The 16,661-nt window shown below is 43.6% G+C and overlaps 1 protein-coding gene across 2 annotated transcripts in view; it reads left to right on the top strand.

Annotated features, from left to right (window-relative positions):
• The first annotated feature begins 3,379 nt into the window (after nucleotides 1-3,379).
• The window catches only part of SYDE2 (synapse defective Rho GTPase homolog 2), a 54,319-nt gene continuing 41,037 nt past the window's right edge, over nucleotides 3,380-16,661 (top strand). For both annotated transcript variants that reach the window (XR_012086475.2, XM_072997892.2), the window contains exons 1-2: nucleotides 3,380-5,139; nucleotides 13,790-14,500. Coding sequence is in view for 1 of the 2 variants with exons in the window: in XM_072997892.2 (XP_072853993.2) it covers nucleotides 3,519-5,139; nucleotides 13,790-14,500 (2,332 nt within the window). In the remaining variant the exon portion in view is untranslated. The remainder of the gene's footprint in view (nucleotides 5,140-13,789; nucleotides 14,501-16,661) is intronic.

Raw genomic sequence — 16,661 nt, 5'->3', positions numbered from 1 at the left:
CCAGTAATAAGGGATGATGGCAGCTGTGGTCCATCAACATCCGGAGAGCTGTACTTTGCAGTACTCTGCTATATTATCATCACAAGACTATGCTTGTACTTCTAAATATAATTATTTTTAATGTGGAAGGATTTTAAAAAGTAAATTATTTATGTGGAAGCCTTTGATCGCCTGAACCCTAAGATGCACTTTCAAGGAATACAGTCCAGAGCCCAGTTTCCTTCTTCATCAGCTGAATATGAGAACTAAGCCTGAAACTCATCATCAAGAAGGCAAGTCTTCTCCAGGTGCTCTTAAACCTTCATACAGTATTCCCATGATAACAGGAGACTGTGGAAATGTCCATTCCATTTCAACCAAGAGTCAGAGCACTACATCTTAGAAAATTTCAAAACCAACCAAAAATCAATGTTCTTTTAATTTTGCTCTCAGGGTCTCATACACCTTTACAGGGTCCTTTTGCCACAGGAGTATTAAGAAGTAAGTGAATCTTGAAAGTGTACACTGAATGACTGACCACCCCACAATTTGGTCTTTGGGCACTGTTTACCATGTAGCTGACATGCTGGCTTCTATTAAAAGTTTTATCAGATGATGATAAATCAGCCTGTGGCAGGGAGTTCTGTGCAGTGAGAACGTGTTCAGCAATAAAAGGCTTACATAAAGGCTACCCATTTTTTTTTTTTTAGAAAAAGAGACATCTGGCAACCCAATTTCAAAGTCATCTTGAGTCAAATAGCCTCCCAAGATGGAGCTGTGTTAGCAGAACACTGACGAAGTTTTTAATATCAGCTTGTGAAGCTTGTTCAAAAGGCTCTTCCTCAAAAACCACTTTGTGACCTATTCTTCCACGGCACATTTGCTGTTATACAAGGCCAGCTGTTGCCCTTGTTTGACTTCTCCTTTTGTACCCTCACACAAAAACAAAGAAGGAAAAAAAATTCTCTGCAACTCTATCATCCCGATGCTTTTCTCGTGTTTCTCATTTTTTTTGAAATATGGGTTGAGAGCACAAACAAATAATTCTACAAAACATGCACAGTATACTACCAATTGAATCCCATTTAAGTATTTTGACCAGTTCCTAATCTATATTGTAGCATGCTGAACAGCATTTACTGGGTTTTTTCAGTACTGTGTTTATAAAGGAAGATACGTGAGAAATAAAGTGACAACCTTTATAAAAAAATCTTCAGTAATTTTTAATTGGCTTAAAACTATGCTAATAAACTGCTATAAGTTCAGTTCTTGGCCAGAAGCCTCTTTGTACTTGTGTAAGCTTCGTATAATTTGCTGCTGCTAATTGATTCTGGGTCGTGTCTGGTGACATGCCTGGTAAGACATCTCAATGTGCAACCAAGTTGTACCCCAACAACATGCCAGCCTAGCCACAGTTAGCCATGGCATGTTAAACAAACCTGATTTGAAGGCTAGCAAGATTCTAGCCATTATCCCAATCTCTAGAAACGTTCATGAAACATTCATGACACCACCACACAGTTATTTCATCACTAACAACAAAACTGAAAATGGCACGCCGGGGGGGGGGGGGAGAAATGCAAATACTGTATCTTCTTCTATAGCTTTTATGATGATCGGCTGCATTGCTCTAGGAGTTGCACAATTTCTGAGAGAGAGCAAAACACATCACAATTTCCAGCTCATCAGCATGTTGCAGAGCAGTCTCTGACCTTGCCTTGCAATTCCTGGTTTTGGACAGAGGGTTCCTCCCCCTTTGGGACACCAGGCCAGTGCAGTGTCCTTACTTAACCCTGTCAAGGCCAGCAGTTGGCTCAGAAGTCCCTCCTGTCTGCCAGTTGGCACACGGATCCAAAAATAAACTGTCCGATGCCACAGCTGCCACCAAATAGTGCCTATTTTGTCTGTCAGCATCCTTGCTTTCTCTTTGGCACTCTGGAATGCAGAAATAACCCACCCGTTGAAAGAAAAAAAAGGGTCTGTCTAGTATCCCATTGGGAAGGTTGTAGCAGTGGAGACAACAGCTAAGGGCCTTGTCATGGTGCTGGTCCCAAAAAGGGAGTGTCCCCATTTGCAGTGGATTCCAGAGAAAGGGAAAGTGGATCCTTTGAGGATAGACTGCCATATTTTCATAGGAACTGGGGAGCAAACTTCTATATGGGGTCTTGTTTCCTCCATAATTCCGAGAAATTGTGTGCTAGGGAGTAATCTTTGTGATCCAGTGTTTATATACATATATTCAAATTTTACTATGCAGAAGCCATCCATTTGCTTTAACAGATTCTCCTCAACCTCTTGCATGAATATGTGCAATTTGGAGAAGGCAGAAACTCTAGTGTTGCTACAAGGAAACCTCCAGGTCTGTGTGAGGGAGAAAGCAGGTCCAGAACAAAGACAACGGCCCATCTCCTACCTCTCCTGAAGATGTTAAATCTTACAGGAGTCTAAAGCCATCCTGCTGAAGTGGATGCCTGTGGAGAAACATGAGCATTTGCTCATCAGCACAACAACTAACTCTATTATTGATTCTTAGGGCATCTTTCTCCAAAGCGATTGTGAATTTGCAGAACGCTCGAAGAGCTTTTCGCTTAATTCATTCTTCTAACCACCCTGTGCATGCATCCTTTTTATTCCCATTGCGCCTCTGGGGGGGGGGGAAGAGACTCAGGCACTTAAATGCCTTTTGCTCATCGTAAAAGGTAAAATCTGAACACAGAGCCTTCCTCACAGCACCGTGGGGAAGACTTGTTCTCTTTTCTTGGCAAGACGGGCAGGTAATCCACTTAGCCTCGACTATTGCATTTGCAGCTTGATTCGGGAGTCGGGATGTCTCACCTGTTGAATTTCTACCTATGAGGAAAAGAAGTCGCCCCAGCAATAGGCAAGGGGGCCATTTCACGAGAGCTAACATTTCGGCTTTTTTTCTTTCTTTCTCTCCTCAGGCTTGGCTCGCGGCGCAGCTCTCTGGGAGCGAGCTCTTCAGGGGACCCGTTAAAGGGTTAATGTTCAGGAGAGGGAGGGGAGGGAGCCGCTCCTTCGTGGCCCCGCCCGGCGCGTGCGAAGGGGAGGCGGGGGGGGGGAGAAAAAAAAAATCCCTCGCCGCCGTTGTTGTTCCTCCCGACGTCGTCGTCCTCCTCCTCTCCCAGCCTGTGTAGCCCCGGGGCTGAAACGAGGAGGAGGAGGAGGCCGGGGCCCGGGTTGTGCTCCTGGGAGCGCGCTCAGAACCAGCTGCTTGGCAGCGAGGCATGCGCATTGCAGGGCGCCCTCTCACCCCGCTCAGCTATGCCAAGTATGTGAACGGCAGCCGCCGCCGCGAAAGCCGAGAGCCAGGCGCTCACCCCCGACCACCAGCTCCTAGAGAGACCATGGGGCGCAACTCCTGCCAGGCGGACGACCGTGTGCTGCGCTTGCCGCCGCCACTCCCGCTCCCGCCGCCGCCTTCCTCCGAGGGCCACCCTGCCGCCAGACCCTCAGGCTCGCCGGGGGCCCGAGCCACTCGCTGAAAGGAGGCGTGCGGAGGAGGACGACGACGAGGAGGCATGGCTGACCCGCTCCGCAGGACTCTCTCCAAGCTGCGGGGCAGGCGCTCGCAGCGCGGGGCCACCGCCTCCGAGGAAGCGGCCGGGCACGCCAAAGACGGGGCGGGAGGCGGCGCCGGCGGCGTCCTTCGGAGTAAAGCCCAACGGGGTCTCCACTTCCAAGGCAACGGAGCGGCGACGGGGATCGCGCCCTCCGCGCTGCTGGACCGGCGGACGGCCGCTGGGGAGGAGGTCCGGGTGCCTGCCTCGGAGGAGCCGGGAGCCAGGCGGGAGGTGGCCGCTTGGTCCACGCGAGGAAGGGCGGCGATGGCTGGGGAAAAGGTGCCCGGAGGAGCCGGCCCCTGCCCTCCCAGAAGCGGCGAGGAAGGGTCCCCGCAGCATCCGCCCAGCCCCCGGGGGCTTCGGGCGCTTCCACCGGCCGAGCTCTGTTCCTCCTCCTCTTCCTCCTCCTCCTTTACCCCGAGAGGCGCGGGATCGGGATCTGCTGCTGCCCTGGAGCAAGGAGGAGGCGGGAGCGAAGACGACGATTACTACGACAACGGGAGCCTGCTGCCCGGCTGGGGCTGCCAAGGAGCGCCCGGGGCGCACGAAGAGGCTCGGGGGAGGCAAGAGGGCAGCGTGGGCGCCCTCCCCGTCGGCGGCAACAACCACAACCACAACAGGGCCCGGGCGCGGGAGAGCACCGGCAGGCTCCGCAGCCAGCTCCAGGAGGCCTATTACCTGCTCATCCACGCCATGCACGACCTGCCCCCGGCGAGCCCTAGCGCCGAAGTCCGGGGCCGCCAACCCGCCCCCCGCCCGCCTTCCTTCGGAGCTGTCGAGGGCCAGGAGAGCGGGAGCGGCTCGGCTTCCCCCTGCGAGGGCGACTGCTCTCAGGTGCAAGCGTCCGATGCCGGCCCCCGAAGCGCAGCCGGGAGCCCTCTCTGGCGCCCGGGCATCAGCAAGAGCCTGGAGAGCCTTCTCCGCGCCCAGTCCTCAGCCCCATCGCCGCCCTGGCGGAGGTGTCGGAGCGACGGGGAGCTCCGGCCGGGCGAACGGGAGGCTGCCCGCGGCCACCTGCTGCACAAGGAACCGCCGCCGCCGCCGCCACCACCTCCTGGCATAAGGCGGGAAGCTGGTTTGCTCGCATCTGCCGCTGGCTGCTCCGGAGACAGCCGCTGCCAGCGGAGCCCGAGCAGCAACAGCCGCGTTGGCGAGGCGCCTCCGCCGGCTCTCCGCGAGGACGTGGAGCCGCTGTTGGTTCCCAAGTTCGGGCCGGAGATCTCTAGCGCCCTGGGCCAGGCCATGGGCCCCGTGGACCCGTCGGCGGGTGCCGGCGGCGGCGAGAAAAGAAGCCCCTCGCCCCTCCACGAGGGCCCCTTCAAGCCGCCGGCCGTGACGGTGAGGAAGCTGCAGAAGTGGATGTACAAAGGGCGCCTTCTCTCCCTGGGCATGAGAGGCCGGGTCCAGGCCGCGGGAGCGCCCTCCTCCCCTTCTCCTCCCGCCAAGGCCGTCGGGACCTGTGGGCCCCTTCTGGGCAGAGCAGAGGGGGGCCGAGCCTCTCCTCCCTCCGGCCCCTCGAGGGGCCCAAGCGGCGGCCGGGCCTTCCTGCCCCCTGCAGACCAAAGAATCTTCCTGACAGGTAAATGCCCCCCCCCGCCGCCTCCGACTGCCCCCTTCCCTTCCTCAGGGTCCCGCCGCCCTGCTTTATGGGGAGGTCATAAAAGGTTGCAGCCCCAGTTGGTATGTATATACCACATTTCTAGCTTCTCCTTGCTTGGGAGGAGCTTGACCTGAAGAATTGCTGTTGGAAGCCCTGCCTTTTAAAAAGTAGCAGTTCTGCCTGAGCGGTTTTCTTGCCTTTGCCAGAGCAGCCAAGCTCTTCACAAGCGCTGATGGCAGAGTAGCCTGGCTTTTTTTTGGCTTTTTTTTGGTCCGAGTAACGTTATTCTTCACAGCAGTGACAAGTGAAGCTGAGAAACTACAATAATAATGTTCAGTGTGGTACCATGCTTAACAGCATGTTTAATTTAAAAAGCATGCAAATGCAAATAAATGAAAGGCATTTAGCAGAACCAGTTTGCTGAAATCATAGGAGAAAAAGTAGCATTTTAATGGTGTAGATTGTTTGTAATGCTCTTCCTAACCACTGTGCCTCTTACAAATCTGTGGAGTTTCAGGTTGAGTTACTTCTGGTATTCTGGTTACTAATGTCTTGGGCTTTGGCATGAGCCAGCCAAGTTAAAGCACAGTTGTGTCCCATGGATTCAACAGGTGCCTTATGTTAAGTGCTGTCAAGTCACTTATTAGCTATGGCAACCCTGATAAAGTTTTTAAGGTACATGAGATGTTCAGAGTGGTTTGTCATTGCCATCCACCTGCAAGTTTCCAAGTGGGGATTTGAACTCAGGTCTCCTGAATCTTAGTCCTCCCCCAATGCCTCCTGTACTCCTTGATTTACAGAGGACATGGCAGAGGAAGGATCCAGACTTGATAGGACATTCTGTGCTGCAGATAAAGGGATGGATCCAGACTTAATCATTCTCAGAGCAGACTACTTGGAATCAGCCGGACTTAAGTTTGTCATGACTAACAAGTCTCATTCGTTGCAATTGGTGAACTTTAAGAGTGATTAAGTAAGTCCAGCCCATATATTGCAAGACCTTGTGCTTTGCCTGTTTACTAGTTTATCTCCTATGCCACACTTCAAATATTTTAATTGTATTTCCTTTCAAATTTGTGTGGAATTTAGGAAATGAGTTGTTAATTAAACCATAACTTTAATCCCCCCCCCCAAATGTTAGTTTGAGGACAAGGAATGTCATATTCCCTTTCTGATCCATCCCTATCCATGTATGGCCAGTGGCCAGTTGAAGACTGAGGAGTGTACTGTATTTCAGCAGCTCTGGTTATAAGAAAGCAAGGTGCATTGGGCAGGGACAACCCCCGAACCCCAATGTATGAATGTGCCTATTCAAGCACTGTTTCCTCGCATTATTTCTGTGGGCACACAAGGGTGAGGCATTCCAAGAAATGTTGCCAAACCAACATTGATAGTTCCAGAAAATGCTTCCTTTTATATATTAATCTTCCATGTATTGCTAAAGTGAGTTAATAACTCACTTATTCAAGTGCCTACATGTGAAGCAACTTTCCCACTTGTTAGGTCTCTGTATTCGATTTTAACATGTTCAGATTATTACAAAATAGTCCAGTTTTACATAGAGAAAGGAGACACTAGACACTGAACTAGAGGGAGAGAGTCATGGTTCTTTTACTGGGAAGTCATAGTATTCAGTGCTTGTCTCAGAAATTCTGCAGGCTTAATGTGAAAGAGCGCTTGCTATGCCTTTTCAGACTAGTTGTGTTATTCTGTACAGTTTTCTGGTTAAGATCAATAAAACGGATAACTAATAATATGCTATATAGTATTTATGTTCTACCATTTCCCCTTATGCCTTTTCTTCACAACAGCAGTATTAGGTAGGACAGTCTGAGAGAGTCAACTGGGCTAAGGTCATTCAAACAGTTTTATGGCACCTTGGGAACGTGACACTTCATATTCCACATCATGAAACATACATTTTAAGGACAAGACCTGCAATTCAGTAGAATTTGACATTGGCTGACATCCTCTTGCTTAATGTAGTAAGTTGCACTAGAATAGGCCCATTGAATCAGTGGTAGTTTGATGAATCAACTCCTCCATGTGCATTGATTCAAATGGGCCTACTCTAGTTGTGACTTACTATACTAAACTAGATCCATTTTGAATCAAGAGGAATAGACTCATCAAATCTTGAATGAATGGTATTGTCTTGCTCTAGTGCAGTTTATTATGCTAAGCAACAGGATTTCAGTCGCTGTGTTTCCTTGTCAGGCTTCCCAGACTGAGGGATGCGGAGAGATACAAAAGATGCTACTCATCAAAAATAAATTCAGACTAACCCCTTAAAAACAAACAGGTCTTGGTATGGTATGCTTGGCATTGCAGCCACTATAATAATTGCCTCTGACTTAGTAGAACTTAAATAGTAAAATTTCAGCAGAAGCAGAAATGTAAATTGGAGTCACACCATCAAATCACAGGCATATGTACATTGGTATATATTCAGTAGGACTTATTTTCAGGTAAGTCTGCATAAGAGTACACTGTTAAAAGATAGTGGTAAATATTGAGCATATTTTTGTCATTACATAGCTTTTTGTCAAATAACTTCTGGTTGGAATAGTCAGGATAAATAGAGAGAACCATTGTAGTACCCTGTTTCATTCAACTTGTTTTGTGTTTCTGGTGTTTTTTTCTTCTAAAAAACTAAACATAGCCATAGGTCTAGTTTATACAGTACATGTGTGATTAATGTGAGTAAGTTATGTATATGAGTTATTTAAAGCTTTATTAAATTCTTAAAGTTTAAGTGTCTAAAATCCAGGAGGAAACTCTTTGTTTGCAAGCAGATTTGTGAGTTGTTATTCCTATTCTAGCAGACAAACAGCTAAATGTATATTTTAATAAAATTGGCCTGAATCCAGTTGGTAATCCCATCTAGGGTAGATCACTGGGTCACTGGGATGTATGTTAGTGGTGACTCGCCATGCAGCAGTTGATGTAATGGGTCTCTTCCAGTTGAGACCTCTGGTTATACAGTACTTAGGCCATATAGTCATACCTCAACTAAAGGTGTAGTCTGTATCTGTTTGAGAGGCAGCGTGGTGAAGTGGATAAGAGTGACAAATTTGGGCTTAGGAGACCTGGGTTCAAATCTCTGTTCTCCCATGAAAATTCACGGAAGGGGGGCGGAGTAATGGTAAACCACTCCCAGAACATTTTACATACCTTGAAAACCACGTGAAGGTCACTGTCAGTTGGAAGCAGCTTGACAGCACATAACACCAACCTACTTAACTTGGGGCTAAGCTCTGCCGTTCTTCCCTCAAAGTAGACCTGTACAGGATTGTGTGGTAAATCCAATTGGAAGCAGTCCCCGGTTGCTTCAAGAACTTACCCAAATAAATGCACCTGAGGATTGTTTCCATAGAGTTGTTTCACTAACAGCCAAAGTTTTACGTCTTTGGGATCCTGCTAAAGTGACCTAATACAAAGGAAGACAAGGATCATTTGCCTGTGCAGGAGTAGGACGTCTCGGCAAAATCAAAATTTTCTCTTCTGCAGGGCCGTTACAGTAGTCTTGGAATTTTATTTTATTTGTGCACATTTTTCCTAGATTAAAGCAGGCAGCTGTGGCCCTCTAGATGTTTAGGACTTCAACCTCAGTCCTCGCCACTGGCTATACAGGCTAGGGCTAATAGGTGTTTGAAGGCCAGAACATCAGAAGGGCGCAGGTGTTCACTTCTGCCTTAGATCTTCTTGAGAAAAATGAAGCACTTCAAGCTGCAGTCTGGCTTATGTCTTCTCATTCAGAAATATAGAATTCATATGAGAAGACTACTTGCATTAGTTTTTCCTTACGAACAGCTGTGTGGTAATAACTTTGAAAGAGCAGGTGCTCCTCATGAAAGTCTAGAGAGTTCAAAATGCAGGCAGCTGGATCAGTCCATGTCAAGATATGAGCAACAGGTCTTTTGTAAAATGAATGGTTCTTAATTGCACATTCAAGACCAAAACACTTCAGAATGTGTTGCATTGCAAAGGGGAGTGCTCGCAACAATACACTGTTCTAGGGAAAATAATTTTCTCTCTCAGCTACTGCGGGGGTTGCAGCTAAGTGGAAGAGGGAATAGGGAAGCCAGGATGTGTATGTGCAATAGTTCCAAGTCTTTTTGACCTGGTGATCTCAGGTTTTGCTACAGCACTGCCTACAAAAACAACTCTTAAGTTAATAGGAATTCAGATATCCCTTGTCTTCTGAACAGTGTGTGGTCCCTTGTTAACTATAAGTACTTACTTTCTAGTATAATTTCTTTCATGTTTTAACTTTTCCACATACTAAATAGCTACAGTGGAAAATGCTTTTCAAGGGTGGCTCCCCCTTCCCATTTTGTTTTAAGTTCTGTTTTAGGATTATGTCTGGTTTAAAATTTCATTGCTCTAAATCCTCCTAGGTTTATTGCAAAACACTCCTTCAGAAAAATATAATTAGCAGAAGCATTCTAAGTATTGGTTGCACAATAACATTACGCTCTGTGTATTGTTGTACAGGCGTAGGAAGGGTGAAATGCTTGTAATTATGAGGTGTCTGTTAATTGTACAGACTTGAACAGTCACAGTAAAAGAAATAGACTTATTTCTGAAGTGTAGTTCGCTACACAGAGCACTGTCTTGCCCCACTGAATAATGACTTACTGCCTGGGGTTAAATGGTAAAAGAATTAAAAAGAAGCATTAATTAGCAATTTTTAAAACAAGGAACATACAGTATATGTTTGCAAATAACAGAGTTCCTAGGGCATATCACTGTTTTTATTTGTATGGGTGCTGTTGTTTAGTCGTTAAGTTGTGTCCGACTCTTTGTGACCCCATGGACCAGAGCACGCCAGGCCCTCCTGTCTTCCACTGCCTCCCGGAGTTGGGTTAAATTCATGTTGGTCGCTTTGATGACACTGTCCAACTATCTCGTCCTATGTCATCCCCTTTTCCTCTTGTATGGTACGGAGGCATAAATAAAGTCAAATGGACAGAACTTACATTCTCTTATTAATATTCAGGTAACATTTTTATTAGACCAACCCAAAGGGCACAGATATCCTATTGCTAAATTCTGCTAGTAATCATACCCTTACATTCAGTTAACTGCTGGGAACCGCTCTAGTAGCACGTCTCTTAAGGAGACTATACTATAATGAAACACATCCTTTCTTGGTCAGTTGAAATTGGAAGAATATTTCAAATCAAATATTTATTTATTTATTTATTTATTTATTTATTGTATTTATACCCCGCCTATCTAGTCATTTCGACCACTCTAGGCGGCTTACAACATAAGGATAACAAGTTCTAAAAAAATTTATAACAATTAATTAATTAAATGATTCTATAAGATGGGAAAAATAAAAATATATATTTAGTGTACTTGCAAATCTTTACTCCAGAATCTTAAGGCAGAAGGTTGGGTAGTAAAAGATGGTGCTCCGAGAAAGAGTTGTAGATAGTGGGAAATGAGTGGGAGGCAATTTTCTTACTTACCCTAGATGAGTCCCTTCGGAGTTGAATCTAACAAGCTGGATTCACTTCCACCTTTGGTCACTTAAATTTGTTCAATTGCCTTGGCAGCTTTTTTTCCCAGCTGGTCACAAATACTATCTCGGTGCAGAAGATACTGAAGATAGTGACATAGCATTCTCCATGATAATACAATTGCAGCAGTTTTCTTCACTTTTACATATTTTGTATGAAGAACAAAGTCATTATTGAATAAAGTTTTTTTTTTTTAAAGAAAGATATGTGCTGATGTGTTTGATCTCTGGGAAGCAGGAGGAGTAAGTTTCCTAGAAGTGCATCTTTAATAGATCTAATCTGGAAGTATTTGCTCTGACTATTTGTCTCCCTTGATGATGGAAGGCAAGCTAATTAAGAGTTCTGTCTCTTGGTGGGCATTGATACAAAAATACACTAGAATGTCCTTGCACCTATTTTATTAAATATAATAGGAAACTGTGAGATATAAATGGCAGTGAGTATCCTCTGTTGGTGTAATAGAAAATCACACGGTAAATACATCACTTTGTTTGTACTGTGTGTAGACTAAAAATAGGCACTAAGACTTTCCAGTACACTTTCATAGCTACACTGTGTCTTGCTCACCAGATGAGTGTTTATCAAGAGATGTGAGCAACGTTTACCGGGGGTGGGGGTATTCCCTTTTTTGCCATGTCTGTATCCTTGGAATGTGATGCAAGTTCAGACATACCCACAGCACCATTTTTAGCTATGTCAGGACTTCACTGTCAGTGTAGTTCGTTAGATTTGAGTATTTAGCCATCATAGCATGCAGACTTTTGCTGTCTGTTACTTAGTCTAGGCCCTTGTCTGTCCAGAAGTTATAGTGAAATTGCATGCGTGGAATGCGTTTAGGATACATGAACATGATCAAAATCAAGGTACTGTAGTGTCTTTTTCTCTCAGGGCTTTGGCCTTGCATCTGTGAAACGGTAGATTTTTTCAAGTCTTTTAGAAAGCTGCAGTGCCCTTTTCATTTTTCTTTAAAAATCCTGCACTCTGAATATTCAGCTGTTTTACAGGTTGAAGTGGTACAAAGCACATCTAAGTGCTCTGCTGAACTATGCTGTGTACATAGTGACCTCAGTGGTAACTAAATACATTCCCTTAAAATGTTCCAAACACTGTGAGAAATTATGAAGTGTTGATTCAAGTTTCCATGGGCTTCTTACATGCCTCCTTCTCTGCTTTTCGGTGCATGGTGGTTTTCAACTTGATTGGAACATTGGCTTTCTATAGCACTCTAGCTGTAATGCTAGGCACACTCTTATTGTGAGCAAGACCTGTTAGATGCAATGGGATTTCTGAGTAAACAGCTTAGCATTGGGCTCAGAGTGCTGTAATCTTGTGTACTCTCGGCATACATTTCACTGCAGTCAGTTGGACTTCTAAGTAAACACGTATAGGTTTAAGCAGAGATAATCTGCAGCCAGGTCCCATTTAATGTTTGCTTGGAAGTGAGTCCCAATGAGTTCAGTGGCATTTGAAGGCCAGTTTGAACAATTATAGTTAGTAAATTATTTTATCTTTTACTGTATTGCATTTTAATTATTGTAAGCCGCCCAGAGACCTCTGGGTAGTGTGAGCGGCATATAAATTGAATAAATAAATAAATAAATACATAAATAAATATGTTTAGGACCGCAGGGTGTGTTGTATGTCCAAAAACAAAACAAAATACTGTACACAGACACACATGCATAGTAATTTCTGTGTATATGTAACACTTCAATTTAATGCTTTTAGAACGTGCCTGCATAAGCACCCTTGATGATGCTTTCAGCAGCTTTACTGTTTTGCACTATTAAAAAACAAGCATGTTGAATGAATGCAACCTTTGTTGCATTTTCTCAGTTTAGAAGAGCTGTAAGTCTATCTGGCAGGTTTTCTAATGCTTGCAAATATTCAGTTTGATCCAAACAAAATTGTGTTCAGAGTGAATCCATTGAAACCAAGGCCAACTAAGTTAGTTGTGACAAGAGCTTGATTTTTTAAAATTATTTTTTATTTTTGTACTATGGCCCGTATAGCTGGTTGGAGAATTCTGGGAGCTGTAGTTTAAAAAGAGCAGTGTTTCTAAGCTTTGGCGATGAGTGAGTCTGGATTCAACCTATTATGTTGACTGCATTCTATAAGCAGATGCTTGTAAAAAGGAAATATTAATCAGTTCCAAATAGATAAAGCTCTTGTATAAGCCTGCAGAGCAGCAGAATGTGTGATGGTGCATCACTAGAGCTATATTCAGATATTAAAAACAGCGATGAAGCCTCATGCAAAGAGGAAGCATGCTAGGCTTGTCCTGTCCTTTGTTGCTTTGATTTGCCTTCCTGTATATGGACGGTGATAGATCTGCAAGGGCTCTCCAAATGAATTGGACCCTGGAATACAGGGATTCAAGCTTACGTGGAGATGCAGCTTTTGACTTAATTCTGGATTTCAGCCAATGATGGCCTGAGGTTTGGGAGGCAGCTAAATTTCATTTGGTTGCTGCCTCTATCCCAGAGACCAGACTTGGTATGCACCAGCTTGGAGTAGTAACTCAGAACATAGTGTCTTCATACTGTCCTTGTCTGCTATGTCAAACAGATAGAAGACGTTTCTCCTATGGATTTCAAGACACAGCATAAACCAGCAAAACAGTTGTCAGATTTTTTTTAAAAAAATCACCACCTGTTTACACTTGTGGAATACATTTCCTCAGCATATCTTTGACATTTAGTATTTATAACCAGAATATTTATTTATTTTAAATATTTTACCCCACTTTCTCTGTAAAAAAGACCCAAGGCAGCTTACAGTACATCATTAAAAGATAATATTTAAAAACTAAAAACTGTAAGTATACAAACATTTAAAAGAATCAAACAAATACAACACTAACAATGGTAAACCAAATCAACACCAAACACAGATTCAAAGCAACAGGGCACAGTTATATTACAATTATTGGGTTTGGCTTTCTTTTCTGGAACTGAACTTTTCAAGTATTGATCACAAAAAAATTATTGCAACACTAGAGTCTCTTTTTAAAAAAAGTTTAATGTAAACAAAATTCTGGAGATGCACTTGAAATGTAGACTAATGCTCTCATGCTCTTTCCCTTGACTCCCTTACAGATTTCATTGAAAATGTTTACATACCTTCTGTGAGCAGAAGAGAACTTAAGACCTTTAACTCCACTGAAGGTGCGGAATGCAAGTCGCGGATTGCTAACATCACTGTGTCCAAGAAGCGCAACTGGTTGCATCAAAGTTCTCTGAGGGTACCTAATTCAGAAAAAGGAAACTCTTACAAGAAATTGTCAGGAGAAAGGTACAAGATTCTGAAATCTTCTAACCCTATGCTTGAGCCGAAGATGCCTCAGAATTTCCTCAAACGTCTAGGGCAAGAAAGCCCCAAGAGGCAAATCAGTTCTGTGCATGTTGCTGAGAATGGGATGAGCCATTTTGCACTGCAGAATGGTACTTTGGAATTGGGGGAAGATAATGATGCAGATGATGAAGGAGAAATATGGTACAATCCTATCCCTGAAGATGATGTTCTTGACTTGCCACGTTTTCTAGGTGGTAATAATGCCAAGAATTTGGACTCTCAAGCTGTAAATCACAAGGTATCCTCTGCGAGTTATTTGGTTAACGTTGTAGGGCATAGTGAAAGCCTCCCACCTGTCTCAGACTGTGTTGGAAATGCTAAGTTTAGGGAAAGGAATCCCGTAGATGGTATGCATTCCATGGAACATTTGCAAGTGCACAAGCCAAAGCCTGCATGCAGTGTTCTAGCTGGTGTTGCAATGGAAGATAGTCCTACTCTGAAAGGTACTTTGGCAGGTAAGCATTGTATGTGTTTTACCTACAATGATGATATTCTTAAATTCTATAAGTTCCTATCACAGTGGTGCTTACGCATGTTTTTAGGGTGATATAGGGTTTCATTGGAATTTAACATCATGTCATGGGTTTGAGAAATAGGTCAACAGAAAGAAGGTTGTTTACACCCCAGCATTGGCTTGATTTCCTTGTTCAATTCTTCTTCACTCACCTTCAACTAAATTTGTAATGGATCTTATTTTTCAGTTGGAATACTGTAAGCATGATCACTGTAGAAGAGCTGCATGCACTTTGCACCATGTTTCATAGATTACTAGCTTAATGCTTGCCTAGGTCTCACTAGTACTAATAGAGATTCTTTGTTGTAGTAGGTTCCTTCTTGCTTTTTAGAGAATACTAACACAGAAGTTTTTTTATCCTTCAAACAAATGTAATTAAATTGAGACTACTCCTTGATTATGGCTCTATAATGAAAGGTGGTAAAACTGATTGCAAATTTGACCTACAGTATCTCTCCTGCATTGAGTTAATGAAGCTATTTTAAATACAACTTTGCCTCTGTGTGTACCATAGACATTGAACCACATGGAATGCATTAATAGATTAAAGGAATCCCTGCTGTTAAGTAATTGGCTTTATTGCTAAGGAGTACTTAGAGATTCTTTTAACCCTGTTAAGGTGTCTACAGTTAATTTAAATCAAAGCTGAAACCTGAAATGACAGCTCATCCAGACAAAATTACCACATAAAGGGCAACAGGACAAATAAGATCTGTCTGTAGAACATGCAAAGTGTGTATGTATTTCCAAGGGTTTAGTTAATATATTTTTGTATTCTGCCTTGTGATCTTCTGAACAGGTTTGCACAACTTCAGTGGGGTCATTTTTCAGTTTGGCTGGCTGCTTGAGAGCTTCATTCAAGGCTAAAAAAACTAATTTCCTCTTCTCTTTTGGTTTCTAAGTTTTTTGATCACTCAACAATTGCTTGATAAGTAAATGATTTTTAAACTTTAAAATTTATTCCCCTTCCCAGTAAAATATTATTCATCCTGTGAAAGTTGGATATAATAGTCCTTTGGGCTAATTCTTTAAATAATAATTCATTAAACATGTTTCATTCATTAATTCCAACCTTTAAGTACGGTATTTGTTCATGTGTGCTTTAAAAAGGCAGCAGAATTAGCAGAAAACTGGGGATCTGTGATTCTCTGGGGGGTTAAGAGTACCTCAGACTTACCGTACTTTTAATTAAAAGTTGACACTTTGACTCCTAAGGAATAAAAGGAGTACTTATCCACAGTTGTTAGTTAAGGTTTAAGAAAGAGAAATTGTGGGGAAATACTGAAGGTGGTAACTGGAGATTTCTTGCTTAAACCAACAAGAAGGCTTGTTTATTGCCATGTCGAGGTTCTTCTGTAGATTTAGCTATCTGCCAGTGAATTTCAGTAGCAAATTGGAGAAAAAAAAACTCTCCTAGGAGAAAAAAGATGTCTGGTTATGTAAAACATGTGCTCTCAGTGACAACAAATTTCAATCTACCTTCCTGCTTCTCCTCTATCCATAACAACAGAACACATATGTTTGCTACAGCATCCAGAAAATCTCATCTATACTGTACATTTTCCTGACAACAAACTATTTCCTACATATTTAGAATCAAGTTAGGAAATACGCTCCGGATTTTGTCTTCTGATCTCTTTATTGGAATCTGGCTTGCATGTGGGCCTAAATCAATTTGTTTGTCCCCTCTAGAGTAGACCTATTGACTCAGTTATTGGCCCAAATCCTGTTCATGTACCTTTGTGCAGTATAAGCTGATGTGCGGTATAAGATTATTTTAATGGAAGGCCTCCTCCACACACTTTTGGAGCCTTTCCCGAGGCTCCCAAAGAAATCTCCAGGGCTAAAGGGAGCCCTAGGGAGCCTAGGAACCTCAAACAGGGATAAGAAACATTTATTTAATTTAAAATAAATGTTACCAGTGCAAGTTGATGACATCATAAACTCTGTCTGTGCAGTTTACATAATTGGGCTCATAAAATTGTATATTTGTTCTAGTTGGGGACTAACAGCTGGATTTATGCCTAATGTCTTCTGTCCTGCTGGTTTCTCAATATAAAAACCTTGGCACTAGAAACTGCATCCCATGTCAACCTCTTCCA

Source organism: Pogona vitticeps, chromosome 4 (genome assembly GCF_051106095.1).
Source record: "Pogona vitticeps strain Pit_001003342236 chromosome 4, PviZW2.1, whole genome shotgun sequence".
Lineage (NCBI taxonomy): Eukaryota > Metazoa > Chordata > Lepidosauria > Squamata > Agamidae > Pogona > Pogona vitticeps.
Note: the sequence above shows the minus strand (reverse complement) of the source record. Positions and strands in the feature narration are given on the sequence as shown.